This window comes from Protopterus annectens, chromosome 11.part0, assembly GCF_019279795.1.
Source record: "Protopterus annectens isolate FY-2018-M chromosome 11.part0, PAN1.0, whole genome shotgun sequence".
Lineage (NCBI taxonomy): Eukaryota > Metazoa > Chordata > Ceratodontiformes > Protopteridae > Protopterus > Protopterus annectens.
Window position 1 is genome coordinate 443,059,857 of NC_056745.1, and position 19,960 is coordinate 443,079,816.

Genomic DNA, 19,960 nt, shown 5'->3' on the forward strand with positions numbered 1-19,960 from the left:
AGCAGCTTCTGAATGAAGAAAACCCCACAGAAGCTGTACTGCCTCAGAAACAGCCTACGATGAGAGAAGAGGAGGAGCCCACCCTAGAAAAAGTAAAAACAGCACTAAGAAAGATGAAGTCAGGGAAAGTAGCAGGCTCAGATGAAGTCACAGCAGATATGATAAAGATGCTGGGTGAGATAGGGGAGAAATGGCTCCTGAGGGTACTAATAGCAGTGTGGAGAGAAAGGCGTATCCCAGATGACTGGAGAATAAGCATACTCGTGCCAGTGTACAAGAAAAAAGGGGACATCCACAACTGTGGGCAGTACAGAGGCATCAAACTCCTATCACATTGCAAGAAAGTTTTGGAGAGGGTGACTGATAAACGGATACGCAGAGTAGTAGAATGTAAGATGGGAGATGAGCAGTTTGGAGTCAGATCAGGATGCAGCACAAATGACTTGATGTTTGCAATGAGACAGATACTTGTGAAGAAGCTAGAGATGAGGAGAGAGTCCAACTGGGCATTCCTAGTCTTGGAGAATGCATATGACAAGTTCCCAAGAAAGCTGATCTAAGCAGTACAGCGGTGTTTTGAAGTCCCAGAATCATTGGTAGAATTAGTGCAGGCTATGTACAAGGACCCAATGACTCGAGTACGAACAGTGTTCGGCCTCACAGAGGGGTTCCCACACTCACTGGGAACCCCTCACAGAAGGGTTCCCAGTGAGTGTGGGTTTACATCAGGGTTCAGCTTTAAGCCCACTGCTGTTCATACTGGTGATGGACTACATTAGCAAACAGGTTCGAGGGGACGAATCAACAAAGCTGCTGTATGCAGACGATGTGGCAGTTCAAGCAGACTCTGAGCTAGAACTTTAGCAAAGGATAGGAGAACGGAATGCAAATCTGAAGGCACATGGGATGAAACTAAGCACAGATAAAGACGGTGACAATGGCAGCAAATTGGGGAAATCAGAAGAAGCAGAGACAGAAGGGAAGATAGTGGAACAGGTAAACAGCTTCAAGTATCTGGGAGGAGAAGTTGAGGAGAAGGGTAGTCTGAATGAAGAGGTCAAAGCTAGAATCAGAGTGGCTGCAGCCAACTGGCAGGTTCAGGTGTAGTCTATGACAGAAGAATGCCAAAGAAGCTGAAAAGTAAGGTGTACAAGACAGTGGTGCGACCAGTACTACTGTATGGTACAGAAACCTGGGCAGCAAAGGCAGGACAGTTGAAGAAGCTAGAGGTGATGGAAATGAAGTGCCTGAGAAAGGTGATAGAATGCACACTGTGGGACAGAAGAAGAAATGAGGACATAAGAGCAGAAGCCAAAGTAGCTCCAATTGCAGAAAAGATCAAAGAGAACAGATTATCATGGTTTGGGCAAATGTGTAGAAAAAGCAGAAGACAATCTGGTGAGGAAGATTTGGGACAGACAGGAAGAAGGTAAGAGGAAGTGAGGACCTCCAGCAAAGAAGTGGATGGATTGTGTTAAAGAAGATCTGCGACAGTCAGGCATGAGTGTTAAAGAAGGCAGGAGTGTAGCACTGAATCGAGAGAGTTGGCGACAGTTAACACGATACCCTGACCCCATGTAGAAAAATGGGAAAAAGGGGGCTGATGATGATGATGATTTAAGATTGTCTGTCCAAAAGAAGCTTCTTTTACTGGGGAATCAGATGAAACAGAGTCCTAACCTCTGAAGGAACTCAGCCAGCAGAGTGCAGATGAGAGGAGTAGGTCAGAATCAAAAGCCTCCTCATCTTCAGAGGAAGATGAATCCACAGAAATCTTTTGAGGGGTAGGGGTTTAAAAGGAGAAAAGAGGAGGCTTCAGAGCCAAAATGGCCTTAAACAAACCTTGAGAGAACTCCATCTATTCCTTTTCTCTATAAATAGAAAAGTGGAGGTCGAGAGGAAGCAACATGTAAGGTTTTCTGGCACTTCTTTTTAGATGTGATGTCCACCTGCACTAAAGTTAATAACTCATTTCCTTGATGTACCTCGATTAGTTTACTTGCAATCTCTTCCCTAACTGGGATCTGAGGGACACCCTCTAGACCCCCAATAAGATGATTTGTGGTTCACCTCTGTCTGCAGAATCCTCAGTTATCAAGGCCTCCAACTCCACACCAACCTCCAGCAGGGCCTCAGCAGAGGGCATCTGAGGGGGAATCAGATGTACTGCGGGTTTTGAAATCTCAATGGGTACATCAAGGTCAGAAAAGGATTACTAAGTCTTTGGTCTAGGGCTTATAAGATTTTTCTTAAGTGGTGGAGGTATGCCTGGGGAGTGAAATCTGCCATCCTGAAGTGGGCCAAGTATTTGAGACACTGGGTCGCCAAGAAAGTGTTAAGCGAGGACAAACAGGACAGCAAGATGTTAGGTATAAAGGATTAGCAGATGGAATGGGCTTTGTGGTAGTGTTCCACTCTTAATCAAAAAGAACACTGGATATGCAAATTCTTTGTACAGGATTTGCCTACTACACTTGCACTTACCCCGCCTAGCTGACATCCAACACCAGTAAGAAAAAAACAGTTAGGAAATATAAAGGAAGGTTCCCCAATGGGGCACTTATCGGTGTATTCAAAGCAAAACGACCAAATGACAATCAGTCCAAAGGACATGTGACCTGTGCTTGGTTGGCGATGAGATAGTCTGCAGTATTACACTCAATACATCTAACTATATACCCCTAAGTTTGCTAGCTGAGGTCACATGTCAGACATATGATATTGGGAAGGTACAGCTTTGGTCCCCTGACAGATGGCAGTGGTGATAACCCATGTGTTAGGTATACTGCAACAGTGATTTCAGTCAGGACAACTAGCTGGCAGTGTGTGGATGGTGGTGGGTAGAAGGAAGGTACCAGGAGAAAAGAACGAAATTAGTGGGGTACAACACAGGTCACTACTGGGGTTCACATTGTTAAATATATTTGTCAGACATACTGCAGGGCCAGAAAGAGAATCAATCTTTTTGTGGCATATGCAAATATATTGTGGTGCAGGATGGAGGACTAGTTCATTGACTGAAGGCAGAGAACTGGAAGAATGAGAAGGAAAATAGCAGGTTAAGTTTAACGCAAGAAAAAGTAAGGAAATATGGAAACAGCAAACAAAACGTGTATAAGAGTTGAGAGAAGAAAATAGGGACAACAAAGATGGAAAATGCTTGCAGAATTAATGGTGACTGCCAAAATGAAGCATCTGGAGGAAATGACCGTTGGCAAGGACTAGAAATGTAAAGCAAGGGCAGAGGAGATTAAATAGGTAAAGTAGTGCTCTTCACATTCGCATTCCTGTATTCTGGGATTATACAGGAAAATGCAGCACAAAACTGGTATAAAAGCAAGCAATAAGGGAAGGTAAAGGAGAAGGACGAAAAGCTACACTAAGGAAATTAAGAGATAACCTAAAGGAAGGACAGAGGGAGAGGGACACAGAGACATGACCATAGTACACAGGATCATAAGGGGACACAGACATGGACTTACAAAGAGGAGGAGGAGGGAGGAAGAGGCACACATGGTTGGTGCAAAGCAATTGAAATCTGCCAAGACCTTTTTCGCAGAAATGGCAGTAGATTTCAACAAAAGTGCAGTACATAAGCAAAATAAGTTGTTACAAGGAATGATGGAATAAAATGATACACAAGGACTTAAAAGGTCAGGGGGATAAATGGAAAAGGAAAGGGCAGAGGACAGTAAGGGTAGCTGCATGGTGCGATATGTAATAAGTGGGCAGATTACATTCTTCTGCAAGTAAGCTTTTACGCCTGTACACTGTATACATTTTTTTTTCCTTGTCTGTTTTTGTTTTAAATTAAAAAAGAAAAGAAGAAAATTCAGGTAAGATACTTCCCCACAACATTACTATGCAGAACACAGTTGTGGCTAGGTTTTGCTTCAGGGCCTGTTTCACTAAACCTTATGTCTGATAATATTAAGATTGCATTTTTTTTTTTTTCCTACAATAAGAACCAATTAAGTCATTCTCTATTATCTGGCTGACGACTACTTCATTTCTTCAAATCTTACTTCACTGACTTAGTTTTTTCTTCATCTTTTGAAGGAGTACTAAATGTTGCAACAAAGCCCTATGATGACACCACCTTTTACTGATGCTAAATCTGTGAGAAAATAACATGGAGACAGAGACCCAAATTCCAAAAGTGAACACCTACTTTCCATTACACTGTAGGAAGAATCACAGTAACAAACATTGGCAACTGCACCCTTCTAATATCACAGGTTAAAAAAGTAGTTAATATAACAGCTTATTAGTCAAATGACGACAAGCCAACAGCAGGTATAACACTGCTACCCCCTGGTAACTTGCAAAGCAACTAACAGGAGTCACTGAGACTTGCACTGCTACATTACAGGACAATGAAGCAGAAGACAATGACATTTCTTCTGCAAGGCATATCTGCAGGGGGTTAACTAGTAGAAAAAATAGGGATGTGTGATTTTATAAACCTTTAACTGAGGCAATAGTAACCCACAAAGAATAATTTGTTTACCCAGCCCAAACTCAAGTACCATGAGCCATAATCCACACGTAAGTTCCATTTACAGTGGCCTAGCAAAGATAACATCCGTGCTACAAAACACTGACCCAGAGGCAAGACCAGGTAATCACTTGGGTGTCCTGAAAAAGCTAATTTTTGAGTATTTATTTTATTTTAATTTATTTTACATTTGTTGACCACGTTAGTCCGACTGAGCTAAGTCGCCCTTTTTCAGCGGAGGTCCAGGGGAAAAAAGCTCCACAGTTTTACAGTTTTGGTGTTAACAGTTTCAGCAGGTTACAGTGTATACATACAACGAAATACATTTTATCAGAAAAATAATAGTGGGGGGAAAACATAATAAGCATACATAAGAGAAAATACTCAATATAAACATTTCAATAAACAGTGACAAGAGTTCATAGTGTAAGTAGTTATTTCATGAGACATGTGACATTAGAAATGGAGATAAGAGATGGAGAAGAAGGGTGATACTTTGAAGTGGTTTATGAGCTAAAAAGGTGTGATGTTTTGGTGATCACATATGAATTAATGGGCTAGATCAGGGAGGATGAGTGCAGGGGCAGGACCAGTGAGTTTGGAGGTACTCTCTAGTGGCAGTTTTGAATTGATTTGGATGTTTGAAGGCCCTGATTTCTAGTGGTAATTTGTTCCATGATACGTAGGATTGTAGCTGTAGAGGTTGCAGCTGATTTTAGTCTTAGGTTTGTATATTTGTAGTAGGTTAAGGTCAGAGCATGCAGGGAACTAGTGGGGGGGGATATTGAGAGATGAGGGGAGATAGGCTAGGGCAGAAGGATTTCAGGTATAGTATAGAATGAATTATTTGTAGCTGAGAGAGTAGAACCTGGTGAGGTAATTCCAGCCAGTTTAAGTATCTTAGTGAAAGACAATGATGAAATTTGTAAGTTTGGTGGGCAGCGAATCTGGCAACCTTGTTGTAGGTAGACTCTAGTTTAGTTAAGATTGGTAGGAATTTGGCAGCTATATAGAAGGCTAGCTAGGACGTACGCATGAGAGAGGGTTATTTTTGCTTTGTTAGTTAGAAACTTTTTGTTTCGATAAAGAAGGGGAAGGTTTTGGTGTGTCTTTTGGATGCAGTTTACATGTAGATCAAACTTGAGTTGGTCATCTATTGTTACTCCTAGTAGTTTGGCACTAGGTTCAGCATTAATGGGGGTGTTATTGAGGGACAGTACAAAAAAATGTAGATTTAAGGTGGGTGAAGTTCATTGGGAGAAAAGTACAGTTTTGTACCTACCATAAATGTAGATGTTCGAAGATCTACATTGCTGCAGTCCTTACACTTGGGTAGTCCAATATCAAATAGGGCTGCTGTCGGTCAGGCGCTTAAGACTGACATCAGAACGCCAGGGTACAAATGCGGCCAAAACCAAAAGACAGCAAAAACAACCAACCACCCTTGCACTAATCATATGTACAATATATACAATATCCACAATATTCACAACCCAAACCACACAAACATCTACATTTATGGTAGGTACAAAACTGTACTATGTTCTTCATCTCACATTGCTGCAGTCGAATCCCAAAGCAGAGGTAAGGAGGATGGCAAAACTATAAAGCATTAGGTGCTGCCAAAATGCCCTAAGAATGCAGTGTGGCAAAACAGCCCTAAATTTAGAGTAAAGAGGAAGGTGGTAATGCTTAGAGAAAGTATGCACTGAACTCCAAGTAGCTGCCTCCAAAATATCTTTTAGCCCTAGTGGAATGAGGCCTAATCCCAGCTGGAATCTCCTTACCATGATGGGAATAACAGAAAGCAATACAAAACCCAATCCACTTAGAAATAGTTTGTTTTGACACAGGCTTGCCCTGAGAACCCAAAGCAAATGAAACAAATAACTGCTGAGACTGCCTGAACCCTTTAGTTCTGCTCAAATAATACCGCAACTGCCTGTGTATATCCAAAGTGTGCAAAATCTTCTCCCTTTATTTTGGGGGTTTGCATAAAAAGTAGGCAAATGAATAGTTTGGTTTAAAGCCACACTAGAAACCACTTTAGGCATAAAGGAAGGATTAAAGATACCCTATCCTTATGGAAAATTAAGAAAGGCTCAACCGCCATAAGGGCCTGTAATTCAGAAACCCTTCTTGCAGAGGTAATGGCCAACAAAAGCAGTCTTCCATGATAAATATTTCAACTCAGCAGAAGCTGCAGGCTCAAAAGGTTGTAGAGTGAGTTTCTCCAACACAAAATTGAGATCCCAAGCAGGAGTAGGGGGGTCTTATATTCTTTGCCCCTCTAAGGAATTGCTTAAACAAAGGATGAGAAAACAATGGTGGATCACAGTCATAGTGAGCAGAAATTGCTGCAGCATGAACCTTAATAGAAGAGAAGGACAAACCTTTGTCCAGTAACTCAGCCAGATATTGAAGAGCCACACTTAAATTAGGCTTAGAAACATCAAATTCCTTTGCTGCACTCCAAAACAAAAATCTCTTCCATTTTTGTACTAGGCCTTCTGGCCTCCAAAATAACATTCAAAACTTGCTGTGGAAGCTGAGACCCTCCAGGGTTTAAAACAGAATATGCCAGGCTGTTAGGTGAAGAGAGTGAAGTTTGACATTGAGTAAATGACTGTTCTCCTGAGACAGCAGGTGCGGAATCAAGGCAAAGGCCATGGAGGCTGTACCGCACCAGACTTCTCAGTAATGGGTACCAGTGCTGTCGAGGCCAATCTGGAGCTATTAAAATCATCTTTGGCTTGTCCTGTCTGGCCTTTAGAAGTACCTTTGGGAGGAGAGGCAGAGGTGGAAAGGCATACACATGAAGATTGCTCCAATTGAAAGAAAGAGCATCCACTTTCCAAGCTGTGGATGAAACCTTTTTGTGCAAAACTTTCTTTGGCAGCTGGTAGTTTAGTGGAAACAGATCTATGTCTGGAGTTCCCCATGACACTGTCAATTTCTGAAACACATGAGGATCTGGGGATCCATAATTCGCCTGCTCAACACATCTGCTAAGGAGTTCTGTGCTCCGGCAGAAACCTTGCCTGAAGATTTAGCTGTAAACTGAGAGCAGTCTCCCACAAAATCATTGCTTGTCTGCATAGAGGATAAGAATGTGTTCCCTTGCTTGTTGATGTACCACATGACAGTTGTGTTGTCTGTTAGAACCAACACCTGCCCTGGAAGAAGTAAATCCTTGAAAGCTATTAATGCAAATTGGACTGCTAACATCTCCTTCAAGTTGATATGTAGATGTTGTAGTCTGGCAGGCCACGTGTCTTGTATCCACTTTCCATTTAGATGAGCTCCCAAGCTTTGTCTGAGGCATCTGTCGTTAGAATCTGACTCCCCTCTGGCCGGGTCACAGAGAGTCCCTTGTTTAGGTGACATTCCTGAGCCCACCACAAAAATTCCTTTTGAATGCAAGGTATTATCTGAATGACAGTGTCCATATCTTGGCAGTGCTGTGTCCATACATTTTTGAGATACCATTGTAGCTTCCTCATATGCAGTTTGGCATTGGGAAGCACCAGAATACAAGATGCCATGAACCCCAAGGCTTGAAGGACTGTCCTTGCAGTCAGCCTGGACTGATGAGACAATTGATGGAAGTAAAGGGAAAGATTCTTTTGTTTGTCCGGGGTCAAAAAGGCCATCTGGGATGCTGTATTCAGTCTCACACCCAGAAAGCACATATCCTGAGAGGGTACTAGACTGGACTTTATTTCATTCACAGAATACCCCAGGCATCTTAGCACTGCTATCACATATTGCAGATGATGAAGAAGTTCGTCCTTTCCTTGGGCCAGAATCAGGGAATTGTCCAAATAAGGATAGATCTGTATTCCTTTTAGCCTGAAGAAAGCTATCACTGGAGCCAGAACCTTCGTGAACACTCTGGGCGCAGTAGATAAGCCAAAGGGCAATGCAGAGAACTGATAATGAGAAGTCCCAGCCGCAAATACTTCCTGCAACTTAGCCTGATAGGAACATGAAGGTAAGCCTCCTTGAGATCCAGAGTCACCATCCAGTGATCTTTGCCCAGCAGAGGTAAAAGCTGTGTAACGCCAACATTTTGAACTTGGGAATGTCCAGATAAGTGTTGAGGATAGATAAATCCAAAATTGGTCTCCACGTGTTCCCCTTCTTTGGTACTAGGAACAGGCGAGAATAAAATCCTAGGCCTACTTCTGGCAGAGGGACCTGTATGGCCCCTATTTGAAGCAGCAGAGAAATTTGTTTGTGAGCCTCTATTCTTTGCTGAGGAGCATGCCTTTGAAAGGAGGCAAGGTATGGAAATAAAACTTGTAACCTTGGTGTATGATATCCAATACCCATCTGTCCTGGGTAATTAAACTCCAATTTTCTTTGAAGAGTGCCAACCTTCCTCCCAAGAAGGCTCTGGCAGCTGAAAAGGTAGGTCATTGGGCCTGTTTACGAAAGGACTGGCCCCTGCCCTCACCCAAAGACTGTGCAGGTGAACTCCTGTTCTAGGTCTGAAAGAGTACCACGCCTAGATCTTCCCCTAGACTGTGAATCATAAGAAGGGGTACGCCCCACCCTTAGCAGGCCAATTGGAGGCTGAACTTGCAAAAATCTTTAACAGCCTGCATAGACTTAGCCTTGTCTTCCATTTTCTTTAAGACTGCCTCCACAGGTGAACCAAACAACACATCAGACTGCAAAGGAGCATCTAAAATCCTAGTCTTAACATGGTCAGATAAATTCTGATCCCTCAGCCAGGCGAAGAACTGACCCAGTGGCAGCCACCCTAGACGAGGCCTGTACAGCATCAAAACCACATTGTAAAGAATGCTTACCCACCTGTTCAGAAACATGTACCAAATCTTGTAATTCTTTACACTCAATGCCTTCCGCCAGAGCATCTACCTTAGACTTCAATTGAGAAAGAAGATAGTTTTGATATTTCAACATGTGAAACTGGCAATTCAAAGCCCTCATAGCTAAGGTGGAAGAAGTATAGACTTTCTTTCCCCATCTATCCAAAGCTCTGGCCTCTTTATCTGGAGGAACCGGATTTTTACAACAGAGGCCTTGACCTTAGGTCCCTGACTAACAGTTTCTGGGTCCGCCCTAGGACTCTTATAAAGATATTTATGAGCTTCAGGCACCCTGTAATACCTGTCCGGCTTAACAGGAGCAGGAGGCAAAGAATCAGGATTAAGTGAAGCCTCTGCAAACACATCTTCCACAACATCCAGAACAGGTGTATAGCCAAAGGCCTATGCTGGGGTAAAAGCAAAAAGCCTTTTCCTGGAATCAGAGAAGTCCTGACCTTCCCACTTAAAATGTTCCCTCATGGAATGAAGAGTCTCTGAAAGAAAAATCCTCTGGAGGAGAAGCAGAAGGAGTAGAATCATCCACATCAGAATCAGAATAAGGAGAATACTCCTGCAAGTCTTCAGTCAAGACTCTGAAACATCAAGCCTGCTCAAAACTCCCCAACTCTGGTTCCACCCTAGGCCTCTTATCAGGAGGCAAAAACCTCTAATCAAAGTAATTAAATCTTCTGCCATTTTAAGCATGTGCTTCTTGGGCACAGATCCTGATGAACTAGGAGTGACACCAACAGAAGCTAAACCTGGCCTGCCTCTGGGAGAAGCCTTGGAAACAGAAGGAGAGGGCCTAACCACCCTAGGAAGGGAGAGTACAGTAACCTGAGAAGCCCCTGCAGCCTGACTTGCCTCCTGAGAGGCCACATCCTGCAATATCAAAGTCTCCCCCTGGGACTCCAGAGAAGCCTCCGGCGGAACCACCAGTTCCACTGATGCCTAAAGAACCCACGGACGCACGAATCTTCTTGCTTGGTTTTAGTTTTTTTCTTTTGCTTCTTCTTCCGAAGCGGCGCCGGAGCATCCGGCATATTATAATTGCACAAGACCAACCTGGCAATTGAACCTAGCACAAAAGCGACACCCAACAACGCTGCTCAGGCCCCAAACAAGGAATACACAAAGTATGATAATCTCTATGCGGTATCTGTTTCCCACAAGAAATACAGTTATTCACTTTTCTGACATCCAAACCACTGAGGCAAGAAAAACTAAAATATTCAACGGGTACTTAGCCAACTTTGACTCGGTCTGAAACTCGAATTGAAAAATTTCAGAGCACTTAACGGGCACTTGCAACGCTGCTTCTGCATCGGACCATGCGGCAAAAGACTGAGGATATGACGTCGGTCATGCGCATTTGTACCCTGACGTTCTGATGTCAGTCTTAAGCGCCTTGACCGACGTCAGCCTAATACTTTGATATTCGGGCCGACCGAGGACAGCGGACTACCCAAGTGTAAGGACTGCAGCAATGTGAGATGAAGAACATCAGTAAGAGTTTTGTGTTTTTAGGGTTAAGAATTAGCTGGTTGCCACAGAGCCAGGATTTGATGTTGTTAAAAGATGCTTGAGTTGCAGAGAGAAGGTCAGTGGGAGTATCTGGAATAGTGATGACAGTGGAGTTATCTGTGTATTGTACAAGGGTGACTGTGGACAGGAGGTGTACAGTAGATTAGTGAATATATTGAATAGTTGTTGTCTCTTTCGGCTTTTCCCGGTTAGGGGTCGCTACAGCAGAACTCCAGTCCGCTAATGATTGGCAGCAGATTTTTACATGCAGAGTTGCCAGCTCTGACGCACAGCCTTCAAAGAAGGTATGCCCATTCACGCATATCTCCACACAGAAGACGCTCTAGCTGAGAATCGAGCGGGACAATGTCTTACTATGAGGCAACAACGCTACCGCAGCACCACCACCACAGTAGTGAATATATTGAATAGTAATGGGCCAAAAATAGATCCTTGGGAGACTCCCATTTTGACAAGAGGAGGAGGGGAAGACAGCTGAGAGCCATCTCACGGATTGTAGAAAGTCAGTGACATAGCTGGAAAACCAGGTAGTAGTCGAGGCAAAGAAGTTTAGGTTAGCCAGTTTGTTCAGCAGAAGAGGGTGAGAGACCATATCAAAGGCTTTTGAAAGGTCGAGGAATAGGCAGGAGACCAACTTATTACTGTCTCTGGTTAGAGAAATAGTATTAACAAAAGATATAAGGGCAGTTGTAGTGCTATGTTTAGGGTGAAAGCCACGCTGTGTAGGAGTGAACAAGTTTTCCTGTAGAAGCTATTTCACGATTTGCTTGTGTATGCATTTTTCCAGTATTTATGAGAGTGGTGAGATGATCGCGATGGGTCTGAAGTTTGTAATGTCAGTGGAGTTGCCTCCTTTGTGAATGGCTATGGTGTAGAATTCTTTCCAGATAGATGGCACCTTAGATTCTAAGATGGAGCAATTTATTAGGATTAATACAGAGAGGGCAAGGGATTCAGCAGCAATTTGTAGGAAATAGGGAGGCAGGTTGTCAGCACAAGCAGAGCAGGGTTTAAGTTTAGATAGCAAGGATTTTATATAGTTAGTGGGTACAGTTGTAAGAGGGAAAGTGGTAGAGGAGTTGAGAACAGGAGAGGATTTGGGAACGTTAGTTGAGTTGGTAGTAGAGGGGAAGAAATGTATCAACTTAGATATATATGGATTCAATGAAACAGGAATTGAATGAGGTAGCTGTTGCTTCTGGTGAGTTGTTTGGGCAGGGGTTGGGACAAGAAGGGTTACCAGGGTGCAGAATTTGGTTTATAGAGTTCCAAAATTTCTTGGGATCTGTATTTTGGACAGTTGGGGGGTTACAGTAGAAGTTCTTTTTGTCTTTGTGGGTGTGTTTTTTGCTTGATTACTTAGTTCTTTATACTTTTACAAATGGGAAGGGAGCTTAGTTTTTACCCACCTTTTCCATGCCCTGTCTCTAGTTTTCATTAGGGTGTGGGTGGCACTGGTAAGCCAAGGGGATATATTAGATTTGATGAGAAAAGTGTGGGGTGGAGCAAGAGAGGATGTTAAGGAAAGTAGAGTTGAAAGAGTGGGAAGCTTCATCAAGGGGGAGATATCTTAGATGTGTCCAGTTTATCCTGGACAGGAGGGCACTAAAAGTCTCAGGACAGAAGGTGGATAGTTTGTGACAGGTTATGTATCTGTAGGGCCTGGTGAAATGACGAGTGTACCTAAGAACTTTCACAGGGGAGTGATCAATTAGGGAATTGGGTAGGTTCTCAGGGTTATGGTATTTTTGGGGATCTGTGACGAAAATCCAATCAATGAGTAGAGCTGGGGTATGTGATCTGTTTATATGGCTGGGGGCTGAAATAAGTTGTACAAAACCATGTAAGCTGATGCATGAAGTAGTGTTTGGGGACTGAAGAGTTAGCCAGTTAATATTTACATCCCCAAGAATAACAGTTTCATTGTGGATGTTTTGAGAAAGGTAAGAGAGAATGTTTTCCAGAAGGGTAATGTTATATTGGAGTTGTTGTTGTCTTTCGGTTTTTCCCGGTTAGGGGTCGCCACAGCGGAACTCCGGTCCGCTAATGATTGGCAGTAGATTTTCACAAAAGCCGAGGTGCCAGTTCGACATTCAACCTTCAACGAAGGTACGCCCTATTTACGCATGTCGTTTGAATGCCCACCCAACCGCGGGGAGGACATGCAGACTCTACACAGAAGGCACTCCCCGCACTCCAGCCGAGAATCAAATGGGAGAACCTCTTGCTGTGAGGCAACAACGCTACCGCTGCACCACCGTGGATGATATTGGAATACAAAAATACAAAAATGGCAAAATATACTGCAGAAACATGCCAAAACCAGACCACTTCCCTGTAAATATCTGGTTCTGAGTACACACTGCTGTTTTATTTATTTATTTTTGTCAGCAGATTCATACTTGCTAATTTTATGCTACAGTGCATGGCAGTTTATGCATTTTCAAGGGCTAATGTAACAATTTCAGCTTTTTGTAGGTGTACATTTTTCCTGCACATCTACATGTTTTTAGTCATATCCACATCTTTGTAAACTTATCTGCTATAATACATGTTTCTGTTGTATTGTCACTTTTACTTCCCGTTTCATGAAATACACAAAATATGAATTTGTACAAGATAATAACAACAAAAATGACAGTTTAGGTACAACTTTCTATTCACTGTCTACTGTCATGTACACTCATCTGTCACAAACATTTTTACTTTGTTTAGGTCCTGTATGACCTGACAGGAGAGGACTGACTAGGAATAATGAAAACCTGATCAGTACACACAACAAACAATAAAAAAAAGGACCATTCAAAAATCAACTTCGGAAAGTAAGCACAGCATAGAAAACAATAACAACAAGTGCAATCAGGAGTGAAAATAAAAAAGCGCAAGTCCAGACTTTAGTTTAAAAGGTGCTGATGCGAAGATTGAACTACATATTCTTCACAGATGCTTCTCAGATTCCATAGCATTAATGACTGACAGCACCATTACCCTAAGACTGCCTTAAAACAGTAGCCTGATTCAGTGTTCTGGGGTCAAGGTAAGAATCAAGCTGCAGCTGTGGGATGATTAGCTACAATCACTCTATTCAACTGGCCAGCTAGCTAAATTCGCATTATTTAGATTAATTCTTTCAAAGTGTGGCTTACTCACCCAGTCTGCCATGCCAGGATGTGGTGGGGACTGCCTGCTGGTGTGGCTGTTGGCTCACTAGATGGTGTTGAACTCCTCTGACTATGAGGTGAGGCAGCTGCAAAACAAATATGCATAGTGTAAGACGAACATGGCTGCAGTGCTCAGGAATTTAAGGCCAAAGGTTCAGATGAGACAGAAAGGAAGTCTTGCTATGACTAATGAGCTCCACAGACTATGAAAATATGTGCAGTCCCCCACTCCTCCACCCCCAATAAAGGATAAAGTCAGTGGCAATGCAGGATTTTATACACAGTACACACAAAAGCAAGTTGGCATATCATAATCTCATTTCAACATATGTACACTTCAGGAAGGGTGGTATGTTAAAAATAGAAAATACTCATCTGCACAACTGTGACAGATTAAGTAGTATGCCTTTTTTTTATTTCTTATTTAACTCTACAGAAAATTACCACAATGCAGTTATGAAGTTTAGCTCACAGAGTTAAGGCTATGAATTCATCCCATAGACCTGTGTTTCCCCTCAACATCCACTTGCAAAACATACGACTACCTGCAAAGTCGCTTAAAGAGCCACAAAGTGTTTTTGGGTTGTCCCTAAAAAATAGCGCAGAATCAGCACTCATGTCTAGTAATCACAACTGCTTAAAATTAAAAGTTCTTATTTATGGATCACAGTTTTCTAAAATGTGGATAGCTCTGAAATGAATCAAGGACAAATCCAGAAATAATTAAGGACATTCAGGGACATGTTTTAAAATATTAGTGCTATTAACTTGAGATGCTAAGAGAATAACAGAATGTGAAGTAATGTAGGATTTGCATTTTCTGAAGTAAAAATAGTCTGCAACTCTAATTATTGTCATTATTTACTAAATATAATTCACCACCTTTTCTCCAAAAGTCACCAGTTTTAGTAAGGATTAAGGAGGACACACCTAAATCCTTAGTCAAAAATCAGGGACTGTTGAGAGGTATAAGGCATGGGAGCAAGAACAGAAGCATGCAAACACAATACAATACTGTAGTTTAAAAGTTACAGAAAAGCGTGCAAAAGAAACAGACTTTTTATTCTATTATTCGATTCTTCTACTTCACTTTTTTAAATTGAATAAGGCAGAAATGTGACCTATTGAGGGCAGCAAACAATACTACAATCTTAAATACTTTGAGAACCCATGTCTGTCAATTCCTTTAAATGTTTAACTTAATATAAACAACCGTAATTCTAAGCAAGTGATTCAAACATCATCTCCAGTCTAAACTGTTGACTGATGTTATTTACACATCATTTTGTATCTGGGGTGTCTGTGAGATATCATTGCCCCTTTAAGGAAATAATTCATTTCAGTACTTGATGGAGTCCTTATTTTAAATCGACTGCGGTGGTGGTGCTGCGGTAGCATTGTCGCCTCACAGTAAGATGTTGACCTGTTCTATTCTCAGTTAAAAGCGTCTTGTGTGTGGAGACATGCGTGAATGGGTGTACCTTTGTTGAAGGTTGTGCGTCAGAGCTGGCAACTCGGTACGTAAAAATCTACTGCCAGTCATTAGCGGACCGGAGTTCCGCTGTGGCAACCCCTAACCGGGAAAAGCCGAAAGATACAATAACAAGGCAGGTAAATGCTACAGTAAACCTCTTTCAAGGAATGAGGCTGTTGAGAATTAATTTCTGTTTCATCAGCACTCATAGTTCTCATGTGAATCCACACAAATGTAGCACAGAAAAAGTTGGTTTAAATCACTTTCTGAAAAACAAATAGAAAACAAAAAATGACCAGAATCATTTTAGTTTCCAAACTACTAAGAAATTCACCTTGCTTCTTGTGCAGCTGCAACAGGATACTTAGGTGACCCAATGTCAGAAGCAGACCAATGTAATAAGCATCGGGGGGGGGGGTTGCTGACAGCATGTTGCTGGCTACAACTCTCCCAATTCCCATGCCACTAGTCAATTTTGAACAGATGGTGATGCAAAAGGAACCACTGCCTTTACACCAACAGGCTGGAAAGGAGATTGTCTCTTCTTTTGGACATCTGATTCCAAAGAGAAGACCTGTACTCACTGGTAGTCATCACAGCTATCCACTCATCAAGCAGCCTCGAGAGATACAACTGTCCGTACCCAATTTACTGATGTTCACTTTTAGCCTTCCTACTGGCTATACATGCTTTATCACAGATATAATTCTTCTATAGAAAACTAGCCACAGTATGAAGACTCAGTCCAACAAGCAAATCCAATACATATCTAGTTTTACAACATAATTCCATGAGTGCCCAAAACATCTCAGATGGACATTTATTTGTTAAATGCACCCAACTGTTTGGGAGTTCCCACAAAGCTATTTCATAAGCAAATAGGTTTATCCTAATTTTCAAGTTCAGTTAACAAGGCTTCAGCACTACACAAAGCGGACAACACAGTATTTATACTGCCAATTGACAAGATGAACTTGATGCCTTTCACTCCAGCTTACCATGCCCTTTTGTCAGACCATTACTGACATGTAGAGTCATTCATAGTGGTGACAAAATTACATCATCCAGTCTCTTCTAATGAAAAATCTAATACCCAAAAGCTCTGACCTTTCCAAATGTATTTCCTTATAATCTATACTGCTCGTTTATTTAGGTTACAGGTACTCTGAACTGTAAAAAAAATGAACAAGCACAGGAATCTGTCAAGTTCAAACTTCACCACCACGAGTGCTGAGGGAAAAAAACAAAACAAAAAAAAAACAAAGAAACTAGTGGTCTTAAAACTTTGAGGAGTCCAGTCACAATAATTTCCATAAATCATGAACACAGGTAGTGTTCCAAAGCAACAAGTCTCTCTTCGTCACAGACGAGCGATCCGCAGTAACAAAAAAATCAAAAATATTTTAACAATGTTAAACATATCAGCTTTTACATATTTAAAAGTAGGTGTGGAAGATGTATGCATTGTTTAATTATAAACCAGTCTATTCAAGACAAAACAGTATAAACATGACCGTAAAAGTGCATTTTAGAACAAGTATCCACCCCCACACACCATTACTGATTATATCAACTTAAATTCTAGTTAAGGAAAACATTCTGTACTTGCAACCTACATTCCAAAATAAGGTATTAGGAAAAGTATAAAATACACATAAAAAGACCTTTAACTAAAATCGCTTTTGGCCATCATATGCAATAAAGCCTTCACATCAGGTGTGTGACAAGAACTAAAATCAAGAAAAAACACACAGCTATCTAACTAGAATACTGCAAATATAAAGGTAAAATCATCTAATAAATATCCATCCATGTGCATAAAAAAATAAATTAACAGCTCAGAAAAAATGTCAGTGCTCTGCAAAAAAAACTGTCATGACAGTTTTCATGTTTATAGCCCCAAAACATGTTTATACAATAAAAACTAGTAGAAAAACCATTCAAAAATACAGAAACAGTGGACGAAGTATGCTAGTAATGTATAAAGTGAGCAAATGGACATCCACCAGTATGGTAAATGGGGGAATTATACCAATATTATATGGTTATAGCAGCATGAAAAAATGTGTGTTTTGACTTTACCATTTAATTCTCTGTTGTGATGCAATAAATCTAATCAAATCGGAATTGAGGTTAAAGTAACTAAACATATATACATTTACAAACATTCTACACATAATTTTTATTATTTAGTATATTTTTAGTGCTAAAAATATTTCCTCAAAAAATTCCCTAAAAAAACATTACAGATTGAGTAGCAGTTTACGTAAATTCAATACACTCTTAATAGAGCAATGACATTTAAGTCCTGGTTTTCTGAATGCATTTAATTTCAACTGCCAGCATAATTCTCTTTTCTTCAAAATGCCACTGACATCCCCTTCAAGCTCATCCATCCCTATACAGTCCAGAATGATAAATTTAAAACCACAATATGTCTGGGGTGTTCTACTAAGTGTCTGGATAAGGCATCCCTCCAGCATTTATGTCTGATGTCAGAAAGAAGACCTGAAATCCTCCTTTTCAGTTTATTCATAGTCTTACCCACATAAAATGCAGGGCAGTCACTGCACATGGCCCTATATACAACGTTTTCAGTATTACAGTTACCACCTGCTTAAGATTTCACCCTCTTTTTTAAGACACAGGCACTCAAATGAGTCACACTCCAAGTATTCACAGAAAGTGCATTCAGGTGGCCCACAGATTTTAGTGCTCATGCCATCCTGGTGTTCTTTTTTTTTTTCTTTTCCACACAGCTACGTATGCTTCTGTTCTTTTTATATACAAAAGTATGATGGTCTTCTAAAACCCTTACAAGCTACTGAGTGTCAGTGAGGATGGCCCAGTTCTCCTTAATAATGTCTTTAGTTGCAAGTTAGAATGCAGCTGTCCTTACTTTTCTCTTCTTTTGGATTAGGGTGCCCTCATTGCATAATTCTACCAAAAGGCCTATTCCACATAGGGTCATTGTTAGTTTTAGAATCTCTAATGGGTTCCAGGATCATGTGTTACATGTTTGATTCATATACTCTTGTTAAGAAATCATTTTCAAGATCATTCAAAGTTTTGAGAAAAGGGGCCAAATCTGTGGTAATGCATGCTAATCTGTAACCTTGTGATTTTATTACACTGTGCTTAGTTTTTCCTCAGTGCATACGGTCTCTGTGAAGTAAGTAGCTTTTGCTGGTTTTCTGAATAAGTTACTAATTCATTTTCCTCTGTCTTTATCAATACTGACAGTCATATCAATGAACTGCACTGACTCCAAGCTAATGGAAATTGTAAATTTCAGGAAAGAGGTAGAGTTATTGATGTAATGGATAAACTCAGTGAGTTTAGATTTCTCACCTTACCAGACTATGAATACATCATCAATAAAGCTAAGGTAGCTGGTCATAAAACTCTGGTATTCACTTTGTAGTACAAATTCCTCTTCCCACTTGCCTAAGGCTACACTGGCCAGGCTAGGGGCCACAGCTTTGCCCCTGGTTATCCCCCTTGTCTGTTTGCAAGCCTGGCTATTGAAACTGAAAAAACTGTAACTAAACACCATGTTTATTAGCTTTTCCAATCATTCGGCTTGCCTTTGTGTAGTACTGTTATTTCTGCTATAAAACTCTGTAGCTGCTTCAATACAGTACATGTGTGGTAATACAGTCTCTACAGGGCTTCAACATCAACAGTTACCAAAATGCTTTGTTCATTCACATGCAATTCTTTTATTTTTCTTAAAACATCAAGTGAATCTAAAATAAAAGATGAGTTCTTTTCAGTAAGAATCTGAAGAATAAAATCTAAGTATATGGCAGTGGCCTCTGATATATCTCTACTTGCAATAACAGGTCTGTAAGGTGGATCTTCCTTATTCTTATGGAGTTTGGGAATCCAAAGAACAAATCTGGGAATTTATTTACTAGATGATATTATCAGACAGATGTATTTTTTTATATTTATAACGTTCTAGTTAGATCATGTTTATGGTTAACTGGACAGCTGTGCGTTTTTTCTTGATTTTAGTTTTTATCACAGTTCTGATGAAAGCTTCATTGCATTAGGTAGCCAAAAGTGATTTTAGTTAAAAGTCTTTTTATGTATATCTTATGTTTCCTTAATACCCATTTTGGAATGTGGGTTGCAAATAGGCAGTGTTTTTCTTAACTCGGATTTAGTTTGATCTAATCAGTAGTAGTGTGTGGGGGTGGGTACTTGTTTTTCTAAAATGCACTTTTACTGCCCATGTTTATACTGTTTGCCTTGAACAGTTTGCTTACAAATTAAACAATACATACATTTTCCACACTTACATTTAAGTATATAAAGGCTAATCTGTTTAATATTGTTAAAATATTTCTGATTTTTTGATACTGAGGATCGCTTATCTATGATGAATAAAGGCTTGTTGTTTTGGAACACTACCTGGGTTCATGATTTATGGAAATTA

General features: G+C 40.8%; 1 protein-coding gene across 4 annotated transcripts in view; it reads right to left on the reverse strand.

The window, feature by feature from the left end:
• The window catches only part of FRMD4A (FERM domain containing 4A), a 1,911,200-nt gene that overhangs the window by 31,880 nt on the left and 1,859,360 nt on the right, over positions 1 to 19,960 (reverse strand). For 2 of the 4 annotated variants that reach the window (XM_044087941.1, XM_044087942.1), the window contains exon 22: positions 14,032 to 14,128. In XM_044087941.1, the coding sequence (XP_043943876.1) occupies positions 14,032 to 14,128 (97 nt within the window). Of the gene's footprint in view, positions 1 to 14,027; positions 14,129 to 19,960 lie in introns of those variants that run through there. The other 2 variants (XM_044087944.1, XM_044087943.1) reach the window with 1 other exon arrangement.